We start from the raw sequence: 26309 nt of genomic DNA on the forward strand, positions 1-26309 counted from the left end.
GGATCAGTCCAGTCATGCTCGTCTGAGGGAGCCTCAGTTTTAACTGGAGACGCCCTGCGGTCCTGTTTTTTCTTCTCCCCCCATGTCTTTGTTTTTAACGGGGATGTGGAATGTCTTGTCTTAACCTCTGCTGCTGTGCTGCGTGATGCTTGGGGCTGCCCTTCACTGGACACTTAAGTCTCTTTGGCTCTGCTCCAGATAGACTCAACATCTGTACATCTGAAATCGATCTCCTACGACAGCTGAAAGTCCTTAGCAAAGCTAACAGAGGTCCAGTCCCAGTTCCTACCCGACATGCCTCTTCCTAATTAGATCTGCTGGACAGGAGGAGCTATTACGAGACGAGAGAGCACCAGAGAACAGAAACAGAAGCTCTTTTTCCAGCCTGTCTCGCCTGTGTTTGCCTCACATCAGACCAGGTCCAAATACCCCCCACCTCCAGCAAACTGTGGCTTTTTGGTGCTGTTGCATCGTCGCACTGCACCACCTGATGAAGCTCAGGGTTGTCTGAGGATCCTGCAGACTGACAGCGGGACACAGGAGGTTTATAACGTGACAATACACAGGAGAACAATTCACAGACAACTTTGATCCTCAGGGAGTCTGACATCGAGGTTGGGGAGTCTGTCAGGAGGGAGGCATGTGATCCTAAGCTTTCTGGGGGAGCTTGAGGTGGAGTCTGCCTGTCTGTCTCTCTATATGGGCAGACCGATTCTCTGGGTTACATTCATTTAATTCCACAGATAGCTATTCAATTAATTTTGGTTGCCACCACATCGCCAGGACTCCAAGGTGAACACAGGGAACGCACATATGGTGGAGGAGTCGACACGTCACGTGAAACACCAGCTGAATGAGCAGGAGAAACCGTGGGAGGATGACAAGGAGCAGCATGGAGGTGGGAAACTGATGCTCCGATTGAGTATTTAACAAGCTGTCAGAGTATTGGCTGGATCTCCCTGCAATCTGCAGCAGCATTGGATGACTACACACTCTGTCACCCACAACCAATCTGGACGGCGTGCTGCCTCGGCAGAATGAGACACGGAGCTTTCTGTTACTACGAGGGAAATCGACATGATCACCATTAATACCGCTTCCACGGGGAGAACCCTGACAGATCAGATTCCTGCAGATATCTGCTCTGGGTTACAAATCTTACCTCCCTCCTCTTGCACTGCAATTACATTACCACAGTACGTTAGGAACATCTTTAATTCATGAGCTCAAATAGCTGCTCGTGTAAGAGCAGATAGAGCTCCGGGATCACACCGGCACCTGCATCTTTTTGTTTGTGGTTCGTTTAGCAGATGTTTTGTTTTTCTGACTCTGTTGAGTAGCAGCCATCTGTTACTTTAAAGGATTATAACACTGAAGAAAGAGAGAAATGCTGCAGTAAAACTCTGTTGTGTGTGGAGCAGCTGGAGGATCCCTAATGGGCTGAGTAACAGAGGACTCAACTGCTTTTCTCTCTCCCACACTCATCATCACACCTGCCTTCCACCAGTGACAAATCAGTCACCTGACCCTCACTGGATTTATTTTTTTACCTTCCCTGTGGCTCAGCTGACAGAACTGCCCTTGACTGCAACCAGAAGTGAAGCAGCCAGCTGTCCTCGTTGTGGTCCTTAGAGGGAGCTTGGCTGGCCGCTGCACTGCCTGAGTCCACAGCAGGTCAGGTGAAAGGAAGAGGAAGCTCTGCCTTCACTGCATCCATCTCTGGGTGCTCCAGGATGAATTCAAACTAAAACCGCTCCTCATGGGATGGATTTTACTATGATGCAACTGTAAAGTGGAATAAATCCATAAACATTCAGTTTAGCTAAGACATTTTGTGACTTAGATACCCACTTTGCTGCCTTTTTTAAAACTATTCGCTGTGGTTGTCACAGACATGGGGAACTCCATGGGCTGTGTCCGGCCTCCCCGTGAGGGGGAACAAGCTGGAGCCGCACCGCTGGAGCCAAAGAAACGTCTGCGTTTTAGACGAAAGCACAAGGGCAATAAGAGCAGGAGAGGAGAGGCGGAACCAGAGGACAACGAGCGGCGGCGAGACCGCGACCCCGAAGAGGAGGATGGAGACAAAGCTGCAGAAACAGACTCAGAGTTCAGCAACAGAACCATGACTCTCATAACAGTGCCTGATACCCAGTTAACTCATTCCAAAACTAATCCACACAGCAATACTCTGTCCCCCGGCTCGGTGAGTGCGAGTGTTGGGGGGCTTTTGAGCAACAGAATACTTGAAGTGTCCCCGAAGCCAAGCCCGGCCTGGAGAGGGGTCTTCTGCCTTCCAGGGGAGGAAGATACCGTCAGTGCTATCATAGATGTGTCCAGCATCCCGAGCCAGGCCAGCAACACCCCGGTCAACACAGCGCCGACCCTGGGCAGCACCACTCCCGGTGGGGGGAGGGTTTGTCGTGTCAGGGAGAAAGTTCAGGGGGTTCTAGAGAAACCCTGGATACTTCGACAGCGGAGGGAGAAAAAAGACCAGGGGAGAGCAGAAGAAGATGAGAAGGAGGATGAAAAGGGACAGGAGGGGACCACACAGCGGGTGGAGACGCCATCAGAGAGGAAGCACAAAGGTGTAGTTCATATCAGAGAGGTGGATGGTAAACTCTGTGTGGTGAGGACAGTCTACCCCAGTGACTACGGCTCTCCTGTGTGGAGGGGGGAAAGTGACAGTGAGGTGGAGGTGCACAAAGAGCCTCCGACACCATCACCCGTCACAGGAAATGTTCTCAACATCCACCTGTCAGCCGATGATTCCCCCGTGTCCTCCGGCCGCTCACAGATTCAGGACACCATGACTGTGAGAGGGTTCAGGCTGGACTCTCCAGCCTGTGCTCAGGAGAGGTCGTCTCTCTTGGAGTCGGGCTACGCCAGCGACCTGCCCCTGACGTCTCCAGAAACAGCCGGCACCACTCCCAGTCAGACAGACTGGGGGGGGCTGACGAGCAGCTCGTCGGAGAGGCTGGACTCCATGGTGGAGAGTCCTCTGTCGCTGCAGCAGCAGCAGGCAGCCGTTAGATACCTGCCGCAGGTTTGTGTCCAGACATCCACAACACCAGGGTTCATCTCTCTGTTTCACCCCGTTAAAACACCAGATATACGTTGGTTCCAGCTTCTCGTCTTCTCGGTTCTTTCATTTTGGATCATGTGTTGGTCTAAAACAGCCAATTCAGAGACTTTCTCTCACTTTCTGAAACATTTTGATGGGAATTTATCACAATTTTCAGCCTTTTAGACACACAATACTTGTTAGCTTAAAGTAGCTTTTGACTCCTGCTTCTCTGCCTCTGCGCTGATTCTCCGTCAGATATGTGAAAGCTTCTGTTTTGGACTCCAGATGTGGTCACTGACCACAGGTTTTTGTTCCCTGGAAATGGGGGATGTTTTTGTCTCTAGACCCCATTTTCCAAACCGCTGGTATTTGGATCTGTGAGTGTCATTAACAACATGTCACAGTAGCAGCCACGAAGGCTTTTATGTGAGTGTGGGTGCTGTTATCAGCTCTTGAAAGGCATTAATTGTCTTTCCACTCTTTCCGTCATTGTTCCTGTGGTCTAATCAAGGCCAAACAGACGATTTCCTTCTTCGGCCTCCTTTGCTTATTGTTGTTCTCTCTCTCTCACACACACTTGTGTAAGACGCAGACAGGCTGGTTGTTTGAGTGTAAAGTAAAGGGTCATTGCCTCAAATGACAGGGTTCCTTTCTGCTGCAAACTGAAACTTGTCATTTGGTACAAATTCAAACAGCACACTGTGTAACTGTGTTTTTCTTAGTCTGTCTAACTCTCGCGGTTTCAGGGGTTATTTTGGGGGTAAACTGAAGGTTGAGTTCAGTCGGTTTGAACGTGACCTTCGATGGATTCTGTGAAAGGTCAGCAGCGTCCTTTTTATACGCCAGATTTGACATCCACACGGACATTTTAAGGATAAAACTGATCGTCAGAACTCGGGCTGTCACGATTGTTTGTCATACAAATCATTTCAATTGTTGATGCAGAAAAGTTCAGAAACTTTAGAGCCACATATTCTGGCTTAAAGGTGACATATTATGCCCTTTTTTAATTTTTTTATTTAAAAAGGGCAATTTGGCACGATGTGAGGTCTTATTAAACTGTATGAGACAGGCTTTGATCAAACACCTGTTCCCCTACTGGAGGGCCAGAGAGTGAGCAAGTGAAGCTGTTTCTCCAGTCACACCAAAAACACTTCAGCTCTATAGATACAGATAGGTCCTCTATTGATCCCAGAGGGAAGCAGTTTAGCATGTAGCTGTAAGTTAGCAGCTGATGCTAGCAAACAATGCTTTCTCATCAACAGTAATGGACCAAGCCGGAGATGTGCACAGCGTAACTCGTAGTAATGCATGTGTACCGTTAATTACTGCGTTTAAACATTTTGGATATATTAACCTCATTAAACAATTGTACCTGCAGACCTACATCTTTATCAGAAACATGCCGATAATGTAACGTTAACACACAGAGAGTGAGGAGAGGACCGGTGTTGTGTTGGAAACACACCTTAAACACAGCTGCAGGTTGTCTGAGTTACAGAACAGAACCGTTCAACTAGAAAGCTTCAGCTAACAAAGTAATGTGGGAACAATAATGTTCATCTTTCAGAAAGGAACAGCAGTAACTCCTCAGAAGTTGGTGTACGTCATCTTCATTAGCTAAGATGTTAGCGTTAGCTGCTGCTAAAGGAAGAAATAAATCAGTAAATAAACCATGAGGAGTTATTTCTCAGATGCTTCCATTTCCCTGCTCTGAAGTTCAGGCTCTGAGAGCTGGAACTGATCCTCTTTGTGGCTCAGTTCCTTCAGTCCAGCGTTGAACTGGACCAAGTTGTTAAAACAGTGGGATGAAAAGTGTTTGCTGCACATTCACAGTCTGTAGCTAACTCTGCTGGAACATTAGCCTCAGATATAGTTTATCCACTGGGCTCTTATATCCTCTGAGGCTGCTGCTGGATGGAAGATGCATGCTCCTCAGTGCAGCTGACAGCAGAACATTTCCACCAGAAGCTGGCTTCATCCGTCCAGCAGGGTGGATGTGAGTGGGCGGGGCTTATCAGAGGAGGAGGGGCCAACTTAAGGAGTGACGTATTTTAGAAATGAAAATGAGAACTGCTCGTTAAATGAGGAACTTTGAGACAAAGAGGAGCTGAAATAAATACCAGGGTTATGTTTTTGGGGCCTTCAGACACTGATATCTGCTCCTAGGAACAGGAAGAAGGGATTCTTCTGTAATATGTCACCTTTAAAAAATAAATTTTTCCAGCGACGTCCATTAATTTTTCAACCAGACCATATAAAACCACATTGTGCAAACATTGCAGAGGCATGGCGAGGAAGCAGAGGCTGCTGGTACTGCACTGGCCTGCCTGCAGTCCTGACCCGTCACCAGTAAAGAATGTTTGAGATCGCTGAAACCAAAATATGTGAATACAACCCTGGTTTGTACATCTGTGTTTGTATGACTGAACCAGACAGGAATTCCTGAGAGATCAGCGGTCGGAGGCTTCAGAAGTCAGTAATCCAATCAAAACGAGAAGATTTTTACCTTAATGTGTCGCTGGTTCTTGCTACATTTTGTGTTTATATAAAAGTAAAAGTCTCTCCCTCTGAGGAAGCCTTTCTGTGAGAGCTCTCAGCTCTACTTCACCTTGAAAATGAAAAGCCTGCTGCAGTCACTGCAGTGATACACCCCCTCATGACGGCCGCTGGTGTTCGCTCTCACATGACGACGGCAGCACAGCGAGGCTGATGCCATGTGTGAAGGGTTCAGATCCGTTTGATGCTCAGTTCCTGCTGAGTCATGACACACACAAGCTCTCAGGATAGGAGTGTTTTACCGTGTGGATCAATGCCCCTGCATCATGGTGTGTTCGTGTGTTTCAGGACGTTTCTGTGTTGAGTTTAAAGGGCAGCTGTTCTCTGTGTTGCCCTTCTTTGCATAAAAAGGGATTTGAAATGCGCATTCATCAGTGAGGCGGCTGCTTCATTGAGCCTCGAGGGGATGTCTGCCACATGCTGGAAACACCACTCACACTTCTGCATCCACCCATCGCGTTGTATCTGCACCCATCCATCCATCATCCGCCTTTCTGTCCTTCATCCACCCTCCCCTCCTTACACCCAACGTCTTTAAAGTCGAGCTTTCACAGAAGTACCTTTTTAAGTGTCAATAAAACAGTTGATCCATCTTCTCCATCCTCCCCTCATTGTTGCCTCCGCCCTCCCTCCATCCCCCACTCTCCCTCCCCCTTCCCACTAACTTCAAAGAGGCCATGTTTCTAAAAGAGAGCTGGTTCAGCGCCTCGGGGGGAGGCTGCCAGTGGATCATAGATGTTGTGGCTGGATCATAGCGAGACTGAACGCTGCTGCCACCTGATCTAATCTGACTGAGTTAGATGCATCTTCTGACTGAAAATGAGTCTTTCTCCTGTTCTCACACACAGATTAGTTGTTATTCTCTTCCTAAAAAGCTGTATTTTCTTACTTTGGTGACTGTATCCGACTCATTTATTCACCGAGGCAGGAGGTCTAGTCGTACCACACATCTTAAAGTGTGACGCAGGACTTGTTTGGTTTCTGTTTGTTTGCTGAATACTCAGCAGGTTCATTTAGGAACACGATCCAACTTAATGATCCACTCATTTTAATAACTGCAGTGGTTGTTAGCTTGTTTGCTAATCAAACTTGTTTTCAGTTCTGCTGTAATGTCTGACTGTTTTCATGAGGGATGCGCTGCAGTTTGAGCTCCATGGCGGTTCATTCTTCACCTCTGAAGCAGGGAGATGACGTACGGTCGCACAGAAAACCATTACTTCCATTCCTTTACTGCTGCTAGAGGTGGTTCTACAAGCCGGTGCATCATGGGGGGCTTTTGTCTTCATTTATGAGACTATTTATGAGTCATCTGAGGTTATTTGAAACTCATCTTAAGACCTGGTGAGGACCAGATGTTGTTCTTCTATTACTTCCTGATAGCTTCCTGTAAAATAGTCCAAACTTGAGGTTGAGTCACATCTGCAGAAGCTTTCAGCAGCATCTCTGCAGCATCTCTTCAGCTGGCAGAAACTTTGTCCACTTGATAATTAGCTCCAGCCTTGAAAGAAGTCCGTGACCCAAGGAACTTGGCACGTTACCTGGAAACCATGTTGGTCCACGTGATAAACCAGTGGATGGCAGACGTCAGCAGCGGTCTGTGGAGGATGAGGTGCTGTTGGATGATGGATGAGTCCTGCTTCTCTGCAGGAAAACTCTTATCTTTGCTCATTTCAGTTTGTTCGGTCAGTGAGAAACTCTCACCCTTCACAGACGTGAGGCCTGTGGGTTTTTGCTGCACACTCCTTCGTCACTTTTCGACTCTCCTCCTCTCCCTCCCCCTCTGTTTTTGGCCGTTGCTGCAGTCTCCTGGCACACACCGGACTTTCATACTGCTCCATATCAGCAGCAGGCAGTGAGACAGAAAGACAGCGAGAGACGAAGGGGTGTTGGACAGCGAGTGAGGCAATGAGGAATATTCATGACAGAAACGGCAGCCAAGCGCTGACAGTTACTGCACATACGTCACTCTGCACAAACAGACCTAAATGACTTCAGTGGTTTGTGGAGCTCGGTGGGCAGAACTCATTGATCAAGATGCTGTCAGTCACCATGGAAGCTTTGATTCTCCTCACGCCCGGTCCGAGTAAACATCTCTGTGATTGTGTGTCAGAGCACCCAACCAGAGTGGATCTGTTGGGTTACATCAAATGGCAAATATTTTCATTGCATAACAGAAGCCAGAGAGTTTCTGTGCTTACAGAACGATTGCAGCGTATTTTCAAACATCTGGAGGTCCCTGCAGGCAGAATTCAAATAGATTGATGATGTAAAGTCAACAGAGACCTGAAAAAAGGGTGAATTATGTGCAGGAGCAGATTGATCAGCATGTGAAGCTGAACAGATGAAAGAAAGTGAGAATCCGAGGCGACAGATCGAGGTTGGGCGGGTGGGGGAGGAGACAGGAGACAGACGGGGTGAAGGAGGGCTGGGTGGGGGTGCTAATGAGCAGGCTGGACTGAAGAAATAAAAACTCATTAGTGAAACTGCCTTCGTGTCTCTGAAACAGACTCATTGTTGTTTTTAATGATCAGAAAGTGAACGAGGGGGTCTGGGATCGTTGTGGTTTCTGCCGACTCATCGTAGCTGTGGCTGCAGATAAAAACACGGAGTCCGTCACATCTCTGCAGACTCCTGGTAGTCACCCCCATCCGTTTCCCTCTGCTCCATCCAGATCTCAGAGATCTACGTGAGCGGCGAGTCGGGTGACCTCACGGCCAAAGAGAAGCTGTTGTTATGGAGCCAGCAGGCGACAGAAGGCTACCCCGGCCTCCGCTGTGTCAACTTCACCTCATCCTGGAGCGACGGACGCATGTTCAACGCTCTGCTGCACAGATACAGGTGAGAGTCTGACGCACTGATATTAAGCAGGTTCGCCAGGCTGGAGAGACACAAACACGTTGCCTCCGTTCGTTTTCAGGCCCGACCTGATCGACATGGAGGCGGTGTCCCGACAGAGTAACCGTGAGAACCTGGAGCAGGCCTTCGAGATCGCCGAGTCGTTAGGGGTGACCAGACTGCTGGACGCGGAGGGTGAGACTGTGAATCCGAATGCTGCTTTAATGCTTCACATGTTACGAACTGAGCCTGAGACGCCACCCGGTCCATGTGGCAGAAAAACAGCCCGATTATTTATCTGTGATTCACTCGGTTTTTGTTTTGTTGGAATTTCACCAAAGTTTCAGCCAGCCAACTTTACTTTTTACTTTGGCTGTTAAAGGCAGTGAGTTAGCCCAATGAGAACACTCTCTCTGCCTTAAAAGATGTAAGTACATCCAGTTAGATACATATTCAGCTCATGGTGGTGATTGTTTAACAACCGTCACACGAATCAGGAAGAAGAAATCGTTCCAATCTCTGAATCAGTGACTTTCGCTCCACTTTGTCATGAGTTGGAACAGAGACAGAAAGCTGTATCCAAGCTCTTTATTTCCACTTCTGAGACATTTAACACTTTGAACAGCATTTCTTTGTCTTTCTGGACACTTGATGGCTGATCCAGAGTAAGCTCCTCCCACTTTAACTGCCCACTGGATCGCCTCTTAAAGGGAACTCGATGTAAAAGCACACTTCTTTCTATTTGAAAGTTTTTAATCATAGAATAATGAATGAGTCCGAATTCATCAGCTGAGAACAGAAAGCTGCTGAATATTTGCCTGGTTTGGTCTCCAGTTAAACTCCTGGATGAAATATTGTCTTCTGTCATAAACATTTCAAAGCACAAACTCAAAAGTTACTTTATGGCTTAAAACATTTTCCACTTGTGAAGAGTTTCAGTTTCAGCTCAAACTGATGTGGAAACGGCAGTTTTTCACTGATCGTCTCTCATCTTCTCCCCAGATGTTGATGTTCCGTCTCCAGACGAGAAGTCCGTCATCACCTACGTCTCCTCCATCTACGATGCGTTCCCTAAGATCCCAGAGGGAGGAGAGGGCGTCGCGGCACAAGTAAGACTTCAGCTCCTTCCTGTTTTCTTCACAGTGTTAGAGTTTGAACTGTTGGTGTTTTATTTTTTGCTCCGTCCTCAGCAGTTCGTCAGCTGTGCAGCTTTGGGGGAAATTAAATGGAATGATGTTATTTCCTTCCATTATGAATTATGTGTTACCATTTAGAGGCTGTTTATGACACATCAGTTTTCCTTCCTTTCCTCTTCTCTTAACCTCTCCTCCGTCATCAGGATGTGGACCAGCGCTGGTCAGAGTACCAGTCCAGGTTCTTGTCTCTGCTCCAGTGGAGCCGCCAACATACGGCCATCATGGCCAACAAGAACTTCCCACAGAACCCCGCTGAGCTCAAGGTGAATACCGCACATCTGCTGAACTACAGAAGCACCAAAGATTGTGACAAACAGATGTATTTTTGAAGCCTTGGGTGTTTAAATGCTAATTTACTTTCAGCTTTACCTCCTCAGTTGGAGAAATAATGTAACCAAACAAATAAAATGAGAGAGTGGAAGGTTTACTCAAGCAAAGAACTCAGTGTTTGCAGAGGAAGAAGCAACATTAATGGGAATGATTCACTTTGCGATCAGAAGACCTTCAGCATAACACTGACTTCTGTTCCTTTGCTCCTGCAGGCACTTTACAATGAGTACGTCCATTTCAAAGAGACAGAGATCCCTGCCAGGGAGACGGAGAAAGGTCACATTGAGCACCTCTACAAACTTCTGGAGGTGAGAGCGAACAGAGGGACGGTTGGAAAGGTGACATGCAGCCATGTGTAGGACTCGCTGTGCATCATGAGACGATGCTCAGGGGGGATGTTCTGTTACCAACGCGTTGTGTTTTCCTCCTGAAGCGAAGTCATTTCCCACTGTGGTGCCATTATTAAAGCAGCAGATTGTTCAGCTGAACACAAACACATGATAACTGATGAGAGTTCCCCCTGTTTTCTCACTCAGCTGATGTTACCCGAGTGCGTGGTGCGGTGGGACTTATGTATGATCACGGTCTCTTTAATGCAGCTGGTACGTGCGCTGAAGCACCAGGAGATGTTACTGCCCGTTAGTTACTGGATTATCATGTTGATAATCCAACATAAAGCAGCTAAACTTCAGGCCTTAGCTGACAGTTTTTCATTTGAAAATCTGACTTCCGAGTTGTTCCTGTTTGCCCTCCAAGTGACGTCAGACGTTCAGTCCTGAATGCCACAGAGCCTCTCACTTAATTCTTCTGTTTGATAAGTACTGGCACTGGGGTGTTTGGGGGCAGCCATGTTGGAATCTCTCACTTAATTCACACCTTTTTCTGGAAGCAGCAGCGCTGTGTTGAGCAGACAGGAGCAGACAGGACACCCACTGCTCAAACACTGAGTCGTATCAAAACAATTCTTGAGCCATGAGTGGCAGAACATATGCTGGCTGTACTTTCTTAATCTGCTGTGTTTTATATAGTTGTTATGGCAGGTTAAAGAGAGCCCTCACCTTCAGATCTGAAGAGAAAATTCAGAGCTCAGATCTAATGGGTGCAGTTTTAGACAAAACTACAAGGCCTATCACAGTGACAGTCACACTGAGTGAAAAAGGGCCAAAATGCCTGCATTTTGATGTATAAGTTGTATCTGTAAAGGAGAAGTTGTGAGCATGAAAGCAGCTTAAAATGAAACGTTTCTGAAGTGGGTCAAGATTCAGAATGTGTGACATCACCCCGTTCGAGGCTAATATCCCAAATATCATGGAACTGAAGCTCTTCCTGTTCAGAAAGTAGAATTTCAGTCAGCAGAAGTCCTCCTTTCTACTTTGAATGATGTTTCTGTTGTAAAGCATGACTGAATCTTCTCTGAGTGCTCAGTGATTAATAACCTGCTGTGTGTGTGTGTGTCCAGGTGTGGATAGAGTTCGGTCGTATTAAGCTTCCTCAGGGCCTCCATCCGAATGACCTGGAGGAGGAATGGGGCAAACTGATCCTGGAGATGCTGGACAGAGAGAAGGCCCTACGACCGGCCGTGGAAAGGTACCAAAACGCACACTTACACATAAAACCATTCAAATGCTGCGTGAGATTCAATCAAAACTGCTCACATGTTCAGTTTCCCATCAAGTGTGACGTCTGTGCTTCCAGGTTAGAGCTGCTGCTTCAGAGAGCCAATAAGATCCAGAACATGGCTCTGGACTGTGAGGAGAAACTCACCCTCGCTAAGAACACACTCCAGGCTGTGAGTGCCGAGCATTTCTCTTCTTACATCCTTCACCGCTTCACAGACACAGACAGGGTTGATGTTGGGTAAATGTACGATCATTTGGAGCGTTACTGCACAACGTGGAGCTTACAAACTGTCAGGGGCCTTCTGGAAATGTTCGTCCTTCTGTTTCAGTCGGGACAAAAATACACATTTAAACAAAAACCCGATCATGCCCCCCCCCTTCTTTTGGTACGCAGGACATGTCCCGGGCAGAGAGCGGCGAGGCGGTGCAGTGTGAGAGGGAGCTGGCCTGCTACCTGCAGGACTGCGAGTCTTTGATCAGACAACTCAACCAGGAGCTCAAAGTCCTCCGAGATGAGAAGTACTACCAGGTGGAGCAGCTCGCCTTCAGGTGAGTCTAAAGCGTTAGAAGGCTTGGTCACAGTTCCAGTGTTTCTCAGTTTGATGCTTTCATTTCCTGCGTTAAGGTGTTCTGGTTCAGCTGCTTTTATCAGAACATTTGATGCTTTAAAACCTGTGTTAGAACAGAAGTTTGAGTGAGGATGTGATCAGTTTCACTCTGACCTAAAGCCAACAAACCTTCACCTCTTTTTTTATCCTGCTTCAGTGTGCTCAACATTTGTTGACACAGTCTAAAGGTACCCTGTCGAATTCCTCTGTTTTTATGAGCTGCTGCATCGATTTTTATTTCCAGACTTCTCTGATGCGCTTGAGTTAAATAAGAGAAAGAAGTTTAGGGAATATTCTCTGGTGCAGAAAGGATGTGCTGAAATCCTTTTGGTGTTGGATGTTAAAGCTCTACCCAGGAATTCAGAGCGTTATTCATTTATTTATTTATCATTTCCAGTCATGGAGAGAGAGAAGGTCCCGTCACCTGAAGCAGCATCCTGAACAGGATGAGGCGGGTGGAGAGGATGGATTTTTACTCAAACAAAAATGAATTCGATTGAAAAGAACATTGGCTGGTCGGGCCTTTAAAAAGCTGGAATCAGCCAGGAAAATTGCAATCAGTGCATCTCTGGGTCCCAGTCATTAGAAACACTCGAATAGAAGACAGCTGGACTTCTTTTCTTGGTTCTTGAAGATGGTTTGTTGGATCCAAACCAGTCTTTATTTTCCATTGGCTCTAATTAAACACCTTTCAGACCTTAATGGCTAAATTCAAGCCAAAGCGCCTGCAGAGCTGCTGCAGAATGAGGGGCGGTACCCGCTCGGGCCGGAACCTTCATGGCTTCTGTTTTTACAGGAAACATGTCAGTATGAGGGAGCAGCTCTGGGAAAGGAATACGTCAGCATCCCCTCTGCAGTGACTGTGTTTCTGTCTCATTTACAGAGTGTCCTGCCTTCAGGAGGAGCTGGTCTCCCTCAGACTGCAGTGCTCCAGCGTTTACAGGAAAGGCCACTTCTCTCAGGCTCTGGGCGGCACCGGGACAGAACTCACCAGCCAGAGAACCACCGACGGCGGCCTCTCGCTGGGACAGACGCTGCTGGGGGCCGTGGGAGCAGCCGGAGCCGCGCTGCTGCGGCGACCCATGGCTCGCTCCCAGCTGGTGGCCATGTCTGCGTCAGAGGACGAAGGAAGCCTGAGGTTCATCTACGAGCTGCTGGGGTGGGTGGAGGAGACGCAGGTCAGTCCCTGTCAGATTCTTCAATGAATCGGCTGTTTTTTCACGTTATTTGCTGCATTTTTAAATGTTAACTGATGAACATGTTAGAAACCCAGAGATCTTCAGATATAATATAAAAGCTGCATCTTTTGGTTAATTAATAAGATAAATTAAAATGTTTTAAAGTCATGAAATGATTCTTAGACTGTAATTATTAAAGGGAGGAGTACAATGAATTTAGCAGGACACGTTTAATTTTCCCAAACAAGACAAGAAGTTCGATAAAAGAATGTCTTAGACCTGCTTTAATGTGTGTTTTAGGAGCTGTTGGAGGGCGCTGAATGGGGCGCAGACCTCCCCTCTGTGGAAAACAACCTCCAGAAGCAAAACACCATCCACACCGCTGTGGAGGAGCTAATGAGCAGCCTGCAGGAGGCCCGCAGCTACGAGGTACGGACCTTCCTCCCGTGCATGCAAACACGGGGAGCTTTGGGCCTTAAGTTGTGGTTTTTAATCCAGTTTCACCTTCCTCCAACAGGATCAAGTCTCTACAAACTTCAAGGGCAGTTACTCTGAAACCCTGGCCAAACTGGAGCACCAGTACTGCAAACTACTGGTCAGTCTGAGCTCTGCAGCCGTGGATTTTTGTCTTTAGTTACACATTTTTCTGCTTTTTTAGTTCACCTTCCTCCATCACAGCATGACAGACACAAGTCTGCATCTGCTCCCTCTTTCCTCTGTTTTTATCTGTCTTTTATCCACTTTTCTCATCTGTTGTGTTTATTCACAATTACTCAGTCAGTTAAGCTGCTTTCTCTGCTGCTTCTGGACCTTTTTAAGTTGTTTTAATGTTAATAACATCCAAGAGCGCCTTAGAAAGGACAAAGTTAGATTTAGATGATCTAATATATGTCGAAGTTAAATTAGGGCTTAAATATTTTAATAAAAAAGCAGCTTTCTTTGGTTAGTTTTAAGAAATGCTGACAAAATACTGCACATTGTTGTCTTTTAGAATATATTTTATAACCTCTTTATAATAAATGTCTGTAATTGACATTATAAGGATGCTTTTTGTTCTTAACCTCCAGATCTTTTAGAGGGTTTTTATCTTAATTTTCATCAGAATTGCTCTGAAAACCCCTGAAAATGTATTTTTCATGTCTCCTTCTGTGAACTGCTGATCAGCATGACGATGGTGTTTGTTTGTGTGGTTGCCATAGGAACATTCGTCATGGCGCCTGCAGAGCTTGGAGAGCCTGCACGCGTTTGTGTCGCACTGCACTGAGGAGCTGATCTGGCTCAACGAGAGGGAGGAGGAGGAGCTCGCCTTCGACTGGAGCGACAACAACACCAACATGAACGCCAAGAGAGAAATTTACAGCGTGAGTGGAGGAGGGGGAAGAAACGCACACACTGATGGCTCCACTGGGCCCCAAACCGCTGAAATATTACAACACGAGGATTTTATCAGATTTGCAGCACGTAAAAACAAGCTCGCTGCTCAGTGTCTGCACAACAAACAAAAGCACGTGCAGCCAAACCCCGTTCTCCACGCCATCGTCTGTAAACGCCCTCCTCGTCCGGTTCTGTTTGCAGGAAGTGAGGTCGGAGCTGACCGAAAAACGAGACGTGATGCAGTCCCTCCAGGAAACAGCCAGCCGTCTGTGTCAGGAGAACCATCCGGCCAAGCAGACGGTGGAGGTGAGCGTCAGGATCTGGTCCAGTTTGGCTTCTGTGACCTCGCTGTGGCAGCTGTTTTAACCAATCGAAAGGATAAGAACAGTCGGAGTCGGATATCTTTGTAAACATATAGTTGAATAGCGCACATTTGGAATAAAACCCACCGAATGACATTACCGGTAATCCAGAAAGGATTTTGGTGTTTTTAGGTCTGGATAAGTGTGAGAAATAAAGAAAAATGAAAAAGAGATCTTGTAAAAGATGGATACAGCTGCTGTGATGTCATGTCTTTGTTTTATCTGCCATTCTCATGAGTTGAGTTTAGCTTTTCAGTCACATGTTTGTCTGTTTCATCGATGCGGGTCCCTCAGAGGAACAGGCTGCACGCTAAGCAGATAGATCAGTTATTTCGCTAAAACGTCTTCTGTTCCCGCTGCATGGCGCCCGCTCTGACGGTCTCTGTGTTAACAGGCTTACAGCGCAGCACTGCAGACTCAGTGGCAGTGGGTGGACCAGCTGTGTGTGTGTGTAGAGCAGCATCTTAAAGACAACACAGCCTACTTCCAGGTGAGACCAGTTACCTTCACGATCAGAGTTAACGTCATGTTTTTAGAACATTTTCACATCATTGATGTGTTTTTATTTCTTTGTCTTCTGCCAGTTTATGAGTGACGCTCGGGACTGCGAGTCGTATCTCCGCCAGCTCCAGGAAACCATCAAGAGACAGTACACCTGTGACAAGAACAGCAGACTCAGCAAACTGGAGGACCTGCTGCAGGACTCGATGGTAACAGAATCTTTAACAACTTTACTTTGACATGAAGCAGCGTCCAGCTTCTTTCAGTATGAATACGAGTTCAGACTCTCCGTTGGGGCCGATTGCTTCATTAAGTTGTGTTGCTCGGTCCAAAGTGCCGGCTCGGTAAGTCAGCTGGGTCTGCTGATTGGCTCCTGCAGGTCCGAGCTGCTGCACACTAACAGAGCAGTGAGGCGACAGCTGCACTGACACAAAGCAGCAATGTGGCCCCTTCCCACAGGGCCGTGCTAAGTCAGGAACTAACTTATTTCATCAGATTCACTTTGCTGCTTTGACCTAACGAACATTCGCCTGCATGCAATGAATCAACACTTTGAATTAAACCTATTTTTACAGATTATAGCCTATTATATTATAGCCTTATTCCTCCATCTTTGGGTCAAACTATGCCCCTGCTCCCTCATATCAAAACAGTTTCAATGGGTGGTTTGTGAGCTTCCACCAGAGCAACAGATGCTGAGCTGCTCGCACACATCCTCCTGATCGCTGCGCTCGGCCTCAGGCAGCTGCAGCGCTTCTCATGACAGGGTGAGGTAATCTGTGAGAGAGCACCTCCCTGATCACCCCCCCGCGGCACATTCACATGCCTGCCACCTCCACACCCTCTTCACACACATGCTCATACCTCCAACTTCAAGCAGATGGCGGAGTTAATATGGGCATGGCTCCACAGGCTGGATTATCTCTGTAAAGGTGAACCGTGTCACTCTTGAGAGTTCTGCATGGACGCAGCATTGAAATGTACACATGCTGCCTTTAAATCTGCATGTTAGTATCTGTCAGCAGGCTTGGTTATGAAAACTGAGGGGAGGTTAAATTTCATAAGCCAGAAGATGGATGAAATTCGGCCTTTTTATTGGATACATCTCCATGTAAAGAAACTCTAATGTAGAAATAGAGAAAGAGCCACTATCTGAGATTTCTACACATTTTCATAGCATTTCCTTTTGGTATCGTGGTCTTAATTAATTTGAATTCCTCGTATTTTAATTAACGACTTTATGAATCCTGGTGGTCAGATGACTTGCTGGAGAAGTGCCGACTGCCATCTCGGTGTGAAATTCATTCCTGGGGTGTAACGTATAGGCATCCAGGCATCTTTCTGTACTCCTCACCCCACCTGTCGGCCTGTTGTTTCTCCGTCATGAATCCTTTATGACGCTCTTCGCTCGGGGCAGGATGGAGATGAAATATAATTCCACCTGTCAGGGCGAAGAGCTCGGTTAATGTTTAATGGTTAGTGGCCACGCTCACGCAAGCAGCTGAGTCAGGAAGCCCCTCGTGTCAGCAGCTTCAGGCTAAAGAAGGACCTGTAAGCTCATTAGAAACCGCATGACTTCAGTTTGTGTTTCATATGTTTTTTGTAGATTGTAGATAAAGAATGAATTCAGTCGTGTCTTTCATCTCGACTCAACCATAACTGCTCAGCTGAAAGATGAATCTATATCAGGGAGAAATCCCAAGTATTAGATTTTTCAGATTATTGAGCGAGTTAAGGGGTTCAAAAAGATGACTTATTAATGTTGTATACCTCTAATTTAGCTTATGGGGACAAATAAGATAAAAGTGTTTCATACACACCTTTATTGAACAGTTTTCCCTCCATATTTATTTAAATTGTTCTTATTTTAGCTGCTGGGTCACCATGAACATCCAGCCTTTAAGAGAATGCTAACACTTTATTTTGTTCTTTAAGGGAATTTAATGTAAATTATGTTGCTTTTTGAGCCAACTGTTTTTAGATTAGACGTTTTCATTCTGTAGCATCATTACAGGCTAATTTCTGCCAGGTTAAACCACATGTGGCTTTGAAGCATCAGATATCTGCAAAAATTTGTTTAAATTAGAAAAACAATATCATCTGGATCTCATCAAGTAACGAGTTCAGTTACAATCCAGTTATTAACATGTTTAAATTGTGTTTTTTATACACGACAACACTTATCATGAGTGAATGATTTTCACTACAATGCACCAAAGTAAGTCTCCAAATCACACAATTGAACTTTCAGAGCTTTAAAGGTAACCAACTTTAAAAAATATCAAAATAATCCCATCATCCTGCAGAATTTAACCATTTAGCAACTTATTTTTAAGCCATGTTTCACTTCAGCTTATTCTGAGAGGCTCTACTACTGCTTTGCTGCTCTTTTTTGACCCATTTGCTGTGTATCTGTGTGCTGATAAACTGTGGGTTTATAAAAAGTTCATAAACTTTGTGTTTAGCTGATTGATCCTGTTTCTATGTGTACACAAAGCCTGGAAAATATAAATGTTCTCAGACAACTTGATACTAAATAAAGTTTGAAGTTACGTTTAAACAACTTTAAATAAAAAAGGGATTATTTTCATGTAAAAACATGATATAAAATATGATTTGTATGAACAGAAATGAGTTTGTGAAGGTTATGTTAACGCCTGGAGAAGTTTCTGTTAAACCCAACTCGACATGTGACTCAATCAGCTAAATCAGAGTTATGCAACATTAATAAATAACTTTTTTTTATCCTTTGAACTTCAGACCATGAATAATTTAGGTGGGAGTTTTCAATTTTACCCACTCGCTATAAAAGTGGCTAAAAAATATGAACAAAATGAAAAGTTTTAAATGTTTGATTAAAAATGATGTTTTCAGAAGAAGAGACATGCAGTAAAGGTCAAAAGGTCGTGATTTTAATCTGAGGCTGACCCAGAAATATTTATCCGTCCACACGTTTATTTATCGGCTTCCTGTTACGTCACCATGTGATTCAAACTATTGTAATCTATTACAGACATTTATACGCCCTTAATGTTGAATTTTAGTGACTTTGGTGTTCATGTGTTGACCACAAGATGCAGATGCAGTGCCACCTTGTGGTCAACATTTTAGTTTCCATCAATGCCCGATTTTATGACAGAATATGGAAAAGCTGAAGACTTCCCATCAGCCCCAGCGGTGCTGTAGACCTCCCATCAGCCCCAGCGGTGCTGAAGACTTCCCATCAGCCTTAGCGGTGCTGAAGACTTCCCATCAGCCCCAGCGGTGCTGAAGACTTCCCATCAGCCCCAGCGGTGCTGAAGACTTCCCATCAGCCCCACCGGTGCTGTAGACTTCCCATCAGCCCCAGCGGTGCTGAAGACTTCCCATCAGCCCCAGCGGTGCTGTAGACTTCCCATCAGCCTTAGCGGTGCTGAAGACTTCCCATCAGCCCCAGCGGTGCTGTAGACTTCCCATCAGCCTTAGCGGTGCTGAAGACTTCCCATCAGCTTTAGCGGTGCTGAAGACTTCCCATCAGCCCCAGCGGTGCTGAAGACTTCCCATCAGCCCCAGCGGTGCTGAAGACTTCCCATCAGCCCCAGCGGTGCTGAAGACTTCCCATCAGCCCCGGCGGTGCTGAAGACTTCCCATCAGCCCCGGCGGTGCTGGTGTCTGAGCAGCTCATCAGAAACATGTCATTTCTGTCAGATTGACTGTTTGTGTCGTCCCTGCAGGAGGAGAAGGAGCAGCTGATCGAGTACCGGAGTACGGTGGCGAACCTGGTGGGCCGGGCCAAGACGGTGGTGCAGCTCCGCCCCCGCAGTGCAGAGAGCCCGCTGCGAGCAACAACGCCCATCAGAGCCATCTGTGACTACAGGCAGATCGAGGTAGGGCACCTGCCGCAGATTATACGCATGTGGGGAAGCAGAGTGTGTAAATACTGTATTCAGCCCCAGCTCGCCACTGACCTCCCCCTTCTTTTGTTGTCACCAACGACGTCTCCTCTCGGCCTTGCTCCTCCTCACCAAGCTCCTCCACAACCACTTGGCTGTTTGAGATGAGCTGCTTCCTCCATGCTGTGAAATGTATTTAGGTTTTGTTTTAAATCGATGAAAACACCCGAACAGCCGAGGTGTTCCGCAGACTAACGGCGTCCAGTGTGAGACCCAGAGAAGCACAATGATTATGACCCCAAACGTGAGCTTTCACTTTGTTTTCCACACATAATTCTGCTAAAATGACTCAAAATAGCCAAAAGAAATGTACAAGTAAAGATTTATGGCTCTGACTCTCACACTCGGCTGCAGTGTCCTTTGAGAACTTAAAAGCCAATCAATTATACATCTGTCCCATCCTCTTAGCAGTCTGTTGACGTGGACATTCGGCTGCTCCTGACACGGCTATATTTAGTCAGCCGGGTCGGTTCTGCCACTGAAGCGGGCTGCATGTGAGGAGCTGTGTGCAGGTGAAGGAGGAAGGTGCTGTGGTTCGACCACAGAACTGAAAGTTTTAGTAAAACAAAGCGGTGTGAGCTCATTTTCACCAAAGCTGTGGACAGTCGTGCACATGACCGACAGTAATCTTTCTCTCCTTCACTCTCCTGTGTCTCCTGTCTCTCCATCCCCCTCTCACGCCCTCCTCCTCTCCTCCTCTTCCTCCCTGTCGTCTGTCGACTGGGCTGGCAAGACAAACGTTCAGGTATAGCTGCCTATATTCTCCCTCTCACCTCAGATTCTCACACTGCACACACTGCCCCGGTTGCTGCTTTCTTATCAGCTGACTTCAGGCTTCTTCGTTTTGTCTCAACTATAATCTGATGCTGATTCTGAGTCGTTGGGGCCACGTGAGGCAAAGAAAATGGGAGTAGCAAGTTTTATTTTTTAAGAAAATTACTTTTAAAACTTTGTACAGGTAACAGGCAACCCTGTAGTTTGATTTAATCTCTTTAAAAATGTAGCTTCTAAATGCTAAAACAAATAAAATAACTTCCTCCTCTCATTTCTTTTCTTTAATCCGGTCCTAAAGCTCCAAATATTCATTTTCTTTGGTCAGCAAGTTGATTTTCAGTGGAAAATTCAATCAAATCAGCAAAAATCTGTCTTTTGATCATTCTTTGTGTGTCCAAAGTGTCTTAAAGTACCCATGAAATCAAATTAATCTGCGTGTTTTTAGATGTCTTTTACGTCACCAGTATCCTTGAACTCATTTTACATCCAATAAAACACTTTATTGGAAGCAAATCCCACCAAACAGCTGTTTCATGAGAACTTTAACAGCGCGATCGAGCAGTAATCAGGTGACATCACAAACTCTGGACTTTAGTTCTGACTAAAGTACAACTTTAAACTCTTTGAATTTAAGACATTAATGTCAGCTTAGTCAATATTAGATAAAAAGATAATACCTTATATATATATATATATAAGGATCTTGTTCTCGGTGATGGTCAGTTGGAGTCAGAGATGGACAGACGGATCAGGGCTTCGTCAGCAGTAATGAAGGAGCTGAGCCGGAAGGAGAAGCTTTCAGGTTCCTGCTCCATCTTTGTTCCAACCCTCACCTGTGCTCACAGATCTGGGTTCTGACCCAAAGGATGAGGTCATGGATACAAGCGGCTGAAATGAGTTTCCTTCAGAGGGGAACTGGGCTCAGCCTTAGAGATAGGGGGAGGAGCTCCACCATCCAGGGGGAGGAGCTCCACCATCCAGGGGGAGGGGCTCCACCATCCAGGGGGAGGAGCTCGGAGTAGAGCTGCTGCTCCTCCACATAGAAAGGATTCAGCTGAGGTGGTTCACCTGGTTCGGATGCCTCCTGGTCGCCTCCCTTTGGAGGCTTTACAGGCAGGTCCAACTGGGAGGAGGCAGACCCAGAACTCAATGGAGGGATCATTTATTGTTGGGGAGGGGGGTGTCTGGGTTTCTCTCCTGAACCTGTTGCTTCACATTCATTTTTTTTCCAATACAAAACAAATGTGGCTGTAAAAGTACAACCAAAACTCTGTGTTTTCATTGATTGAATTGAATTAAATTTAATTAAATCACCCACTTTATTTATTCACACTGACTTATTTCAGGACACTTCACGTCTCAGACACTTATTGATCGATATAATCCTGATTAAAATGGCGCTTTGTAGATGGCGGCCACACAAAGGCTGAGATCAGACAGATTCGATGGGTCCAGTAACGGCATCGCTGCGGCTGCTTGGCTGAGATCAGCTGATAAGTGGCGGCTGACACTCACTGAACTGAGCTGAATTTAACTCGCCGCCTCTCAGGCGTCCTTCAGTCAGTCAGACTGACGAGCTGTAAGATTCAGTTTCATGTAGTTCCTGAATGTGCACAGCTTTGCATTTTTGATGTGTACGTGTGTGCAGGGAGGGGGTGAGAGGGGGCGGTGGGTGGAGGCGTAGAGCAGCTCCAAAACTGAACTTGTAGATTTTAAAGCCGAACTCATCCTGTGCTGGCACACCATGCTGGGAACGCTGATTTCCCTGCTGGTGGACGGATGAGATCCAGCTCAGTTTTTGGTAAAACTGACGCTGAGTTTGGGCAGATTTAGTGATGAAAGCAGCTGTCAGACCCGCGGCTTCGTTCTCGTGTCAGCTTCTCTAATATCATTCTCGGGTTCCTGCTAACTTCATGAAGTCCATTCATGTTTTCATTCTATGTTACATTTTGAGTTTGTTGCTCTTAGCTTTTGGGTTTTAGGTTTCCTTTTTCCCCCTTTGCTTTCTCCTGATCATCCATCCTTCCTCCTAATCCCTTTCAACTATTATAACCCCCTCACTTTGCAAATACCTCGAATGATTTTATATTGTCTCGTATTTTCCATCCTCTTCTCCACGTGTTCCACGTCCTCCCAACATCCATCTCTCTGTAACTTCCTCACCCGCCTACACCCTCCATTGTCCCGCACCTCTCTCCTCATCTCATCTCGATGCATCCTCCCAGATCACAATAAACCGAGGAGAGGAGTGTGTTCTGGAGGACAACTCTCAGAGGACCAAGTGGAAGGTGATCAGCCCGACGGGGAATGAGGCCATGGTCCCCTCAGTGTGCTTCACTGTCCCCCCTCCCAACCAGGAGGCCACCGACACAGCCGGCAGGTAAAGAAACACATGATTTACAGGATCCATCTTTCAGTTAACTAAAGGTTAGTGGTTCTGAACCTTTAAATATTCACACAACAAAAGATCAGATATTTGTCTGCAGGTTGCTTTCATCAGTTGTTTCATCTTTATTTCATGCTGTTTATAGTCAAACCTCCATATTAACTGAATAAATCCGGTTTAAGAGCCTTGAATCTCTTTAATTACAGTTATTACTGCCATCTAGTGGTTAAATTGGAGTTAGCAGCCATCTCTAAAAGCCGTCCAGCAACAAACTGCATCTTTATCTGAAGTCTAAAGAACCTGCAGAAGAGAAAACAAGATTTTTGTTCTTTATCAGGGAAGTTCACCCCTTTAATGTCACACAATAAGCGCGATCCTCCTTTTCTCAAATGAGTTCCCTCAAACTTCCATCCACAGCCACTGATCCCGTCACTTTCCTCCTCTTTGTCGCCCTCTCAGCAGTTCTCTTCTTCTATGCCCCTTTCCTGGCAGCAGGTCTCCCAAACCGAGCCAGATGGTGCCACCAAAATGTTGCTTTTTGCACAAATACATCGATGATTTTCATTCTAACGCAGTAGAAACATAAGTCATTAGCAAAGAAATTCTACAAATAGGAAGACAGTTTTTAGTTTTCTCATCCGCCGTCGTCCTCAAAGCCAAATTTAACTCTCACAACAGCTGCTTTAGCTGAGGAAATTACGTAATGACCACAACACGGCCCCAGAGCAGCTTCTGAAGACAGTTTGACATCAGATCAGGATTTTATGGCAAGAAGAAGTCCAGTCGTTTAGATTTACTGTACAGACTAAATAGAATGTAAAATAAAAGACAGCATCCTGTATAAAATTGGTTAAATTAATGGATATCTGAAGGAAACACAGGAAGTATCAACCTATGCCCGCATATTCCCAGATTTGAGTGATTTTGTCTCTAAACCTCAGCTGCTGAAGCTTATTTCTTAAATATCTCTGCTGCAGATCCACCAAACATGCTGCAAAAGAAAGGAAACATAAGTAATTCTACTTTTAACCGTAGTGATACCAGTTAGCGCTTCAATGGATGTGTAACGACTGGAAGTCTGAAAAAGAAGGCAGTTGGCTGTGTTTTGCAGTAGGAAACTGGTTTAAATCCGTTTTGTTTGTGTGTGAACAGGACCGAGCAGTTGTACCAGAAGGTCATGTCTCTGTGGCATCAGCTCCATGTGAACATGAAGAGCGTGGTGTCCTGGCACTACCTGCTCAAAGACGTCAGGGCCGTCTCAGACTGGACCCTGGACACGGTGAGATTACGTCTGCGTGTCGGGAAACCGATCTGTTGAATATTTCTTATTCCCTCTGAGTGCGATCGGTTTGAGGCTCTTCTTCGCTGGTCTTACCTTCTCCCGGCGCCTTTCGCCTGTCAGGTTCGCTGTCAGTCTCCGTCGGAGCGGCAGCACGTGCTGGATCACATGGAGTCCCAGTTGTCCGACTTCCTTGAAGACAGCAAAGAGAGCTCTTTGTTCACGCCGGCCGAGAGACGAGAGCTGGAGAAGGACGTTCAGGAGGCTCAGCAGCACTGCCAGGACCTGCTGCTCAACATGCAGACTGGTGAGGATGGATGGACAGATGCTGTGTGTCAAGCTTGAACTCAGCTGGAAGTGAAAGTGCTTGTTCATGAGAAAAAGATGAAAAATCGATGATGTTTCTCCTGATTTCAGAGTAAAACTGCTGTTAAGTTAATCTCTGGTCCTTTTTACGATCTGTCTGCAGTGGAGAAGGACGAGTCGGTCTCTCGGTCGTACCTGTCGGAGCTGCAGAACATCACGCTCCGCTTAAATGAGGCCGAGAAGAGACTGATGAGGGGAATTGAGACTCCGCCCCCCAGCCGGCTATCAGGCAGCGGACTGGACACCACAGCCGTCCAGATTGCAGAGCAAGAGGTCAGTTTGATTCCCGTCTGATTGATTTCATCATTAATCTGTGTTTTAATTCCGTTTGCTCCGAAGGACGCGACGCTGAAAATGTAGCTTTCTGTTTTATTTGAATTCCTTTTCGTCCAGAAGCTGCAGTCTGAGCTGGAAGCCCTGCGCTCCGGTTTGGGCGACGTGTCTCGCCGCTGCGTCACTTTCTTTGAGGAGAAGCCGACGTCCTCCAGCGTTCCTGTCCTCCGGTCCGAACTCAGTCAGGCGGTGGAGAGGACGGATAAACTACACAACCTCTCATCTGTCTACTTGGAGAAGTAAGTGTGTATTTCCTCCGTCAGATGACTCTAACCCCCATGAGAACGTTTTACACTCTAAATGATGCATCTTACCTCTTCAGGTTGAAAACCGTAGACCTCCTGATGCGGAGCCTGGATAACGCCGAGAGCCAGGTCAGGAAGTATGAGAGCACACTAAGTGAAGAAGACATAGTCCCAGCAGACACGACGGCCATTCAGAACCTCAGAGATCAACTCGGGGTAAAGCAAACCTCCAAATCTGACCCCATCCTTCTTTCTGCGGCTCGTTCATCTGTTGTGACTCACTGGGATCTCTTTGTCTCTGTCCAGCGGTGGCAGGCTGAACTCTCCGATCAGGAGGGCGTCTTCCAGGCCCTGCAGGCGCAGATGGGTCGGGCCAAAGAGGCGGGGTCTCAGCTCAGCAGGCTCCACCCAGACCGCAGCCCTGAGCTGGAGCGCTACCAGGAGAAAGCCAATCAGATCACAGAGCGGTGGAGCGCAATCAACAGACAGATGGAGACACGGTGAGCAGGACACAGTGAGAGTAAAGGTGTTAAATCTGACTGAAACATCCACTCTGGCTGCTCAGCTTTGGCTACATACAATAAATACGTCCGTGTGGTTAATGATCCGAGTCGCCTTTGTGTTTGTCTGCAGGGGAGCCGATCTGGAGGCTCTGGGCTCGGCGCTGCAGCAGTACAGAAACGGTCACTCAGCTCTGATCAAGTGGATCGAAGAAACAACCGAGAGACAAGAAAACACACAACCTGGACAGACTGACAGCAAAGCTCTGTCAGAGCAGCTGGCCCAGCAGACGGTCAGTCACCACATCTGTGGAGAGTCGTGGATTCACTCAAATGGAAACCCAGGAACTCTAAATGGTTTATTTTTCCTTTCAGGCGTTAGTAGCTGAGATTGAACAGAACCAGACCAAACTAGACGAGTGCCAGACTCACTCTAAACAGTACTGCACCTCGGTGAAGGTAAAAGACTACTTTAGAAAACACTAAATCAATCAACTGTCTGTTATTGTGTTTCAAAACACGACGGTTTCATTGTGCAGGATTATGAACTGCAGCTGATGACATACAGAGCCTTTGTGGAGTCCATGCACAAGTCGCCTGTGAAGAGGAGGAGGATGCACTCTTCCTCTGACGCCATCACTCAGGAGGTGAGGAGACGAAATATATCCATCATGTCAGTTTGTGCATGTTTTCTTCAAGTATTGTCCCATAACAGGAAGTGAAGTAACTGTTTTTTGATGGCTATGATTCCAGTTTATGGACTTACGCACACGCTACACAGCCTTGGTAACCTTGACGACCCAGCATGTGAAATACATCAGCGATGCACTGAGGAGACTGGAGGAGGAGGAGGTGATGCATTGCTTGA

The 26309-nt window shown here is 46.5% G+C and overlaps 2 protein-coding genes across 15 annotated transcripts in view; both read left to right on the forward strand.

Moving 5' to 3' along the window:
• Positions 1 to 26309, forward strand: part of macf1a (microtubule actin crosslinking factor 1a) — a 224883-nt gene that overhangs the window by 116067 nt on the left and 82507 nt on the right. For 12 of the 14 annotated variants that reach the window (XM_072371022.1, XM_072371029.1, XM_072371025.1 and 9 more), the window contains 28 exons: positions 8295 to 8461; positions 8541 to 8653; positions 9461 to 9567; positions 9798 to 9917; positions 10197 to 10292; positions 11444 to 11571; positions 11680 to 11773; positions 11998 to 12152; positions 13095 to 13389; positions 13690 to 13818; positions 13907 to 13984; positions 14589 to 14750; positions 14965 to 15069; positions 15520 to 15615; positions 15710 to 15835; positions 19340 to 19492; positions 20292 to 20303; positions 22558 to 22712; positions 23871 to 23997; positions 24121 to 24304; positions 24467 to 24636; positions 24757 to 24935; positions 25019 to 25157; positions 25248 to 25441; positions 25575 to 25734; positions 25817 to 25900; positions 25981 to 26088; positions 26195 to 26293. In XM_072371022.1, coding sequence (XP_072227123.1) covers positions 8295 to 8461; positions 8541 to 8653; positions 9461 to 9567; positions 9798 to 9917; positions 10197 to 10292; positions 11444 to 11571; positions 11680 to 11773; positions 11998 to 12152; positions 13095 to 13389; positions 13690 to 13818; positions 13907 to 13984; positions 14589 to 14750; positions 14965 to 15069; positions 15520 to 15615; positions 15710 to 15835; positions 19340 to 19492; positions 20292 to 20303; positions 22558 to 22712; positions 23871 to 23997; positions 24121 to 24304; positions 24467 to 24636; positions 24757 to 24935; positions 25019 to 25157; positions 25248 to 25441; positions 25575 to 25734; positions 25817 to 25900; positions 25981 to 26088; positions 26195 to 26293 — 3735 coding nt within the window. The remainder of the gene's footprint in view (positions 1 to 8294; positions 8462 to 8540; positions 8654 to 9460; positions 9568 to 9797; positions 9918 to 10196; positions 10293 to 11443; positions 11572 to 11679; positions 11774 to 11997; positions 12153 to 13094; positions 13390 to 13689; positions 13819 to 13906; positions 13985 to 14588; positions 14751 to 14964; positions 15070 to 15519; positions 15616 to 15709; positions 15836 to 19339; positions 19493 to 20291; positions 20304 to 22557; positions 22713 to 23870; positions 23998 to 24120; positions 24305 to 24466; positions 24637 to 24756; positions 24936 to 25018; positions 25158 to 25247; positions 25442 to 25574; positions 25735 to 25816; positions 25901 to 25980; positions 26089 to 26194; positions 26294 to 26309) is intronic. The other 2 variants (XM_072371023.1, XM_072371035.1) reach the window with 1 other exon arrangement.
• Positions 1056 to 5406, forward strand: LOC140275575 (uncharacterized). The gene is made up of 2 exons (XM_072371091.1): positions 1056 to 3043; positions 5350 to 5406. Exons 1-2 carry the CDS (start codon positions 1895 to 1897, stop codon positions 5404 to 5406), a joined length of 1206 nt encoding a protein of 401 aa, XP_072227192.1. The 5' UTR covers positions 1056 to 1894.

Source organism: Leuresthes tenuis, unplaced genomic scaffold, assembly GCF_036924035.1.
Source record: "Leuresthes tenuis unplaced genomic scaffold, fLeuTen1.0.hap1 SCAF_18, whole genome shotgun sequence".
NCBI lineage: Eukaryota > Metazoa > Chordata > Actinopteri > Atheriniformes > Atherinopsidae > Leuresthes > Leuresthes tenuis.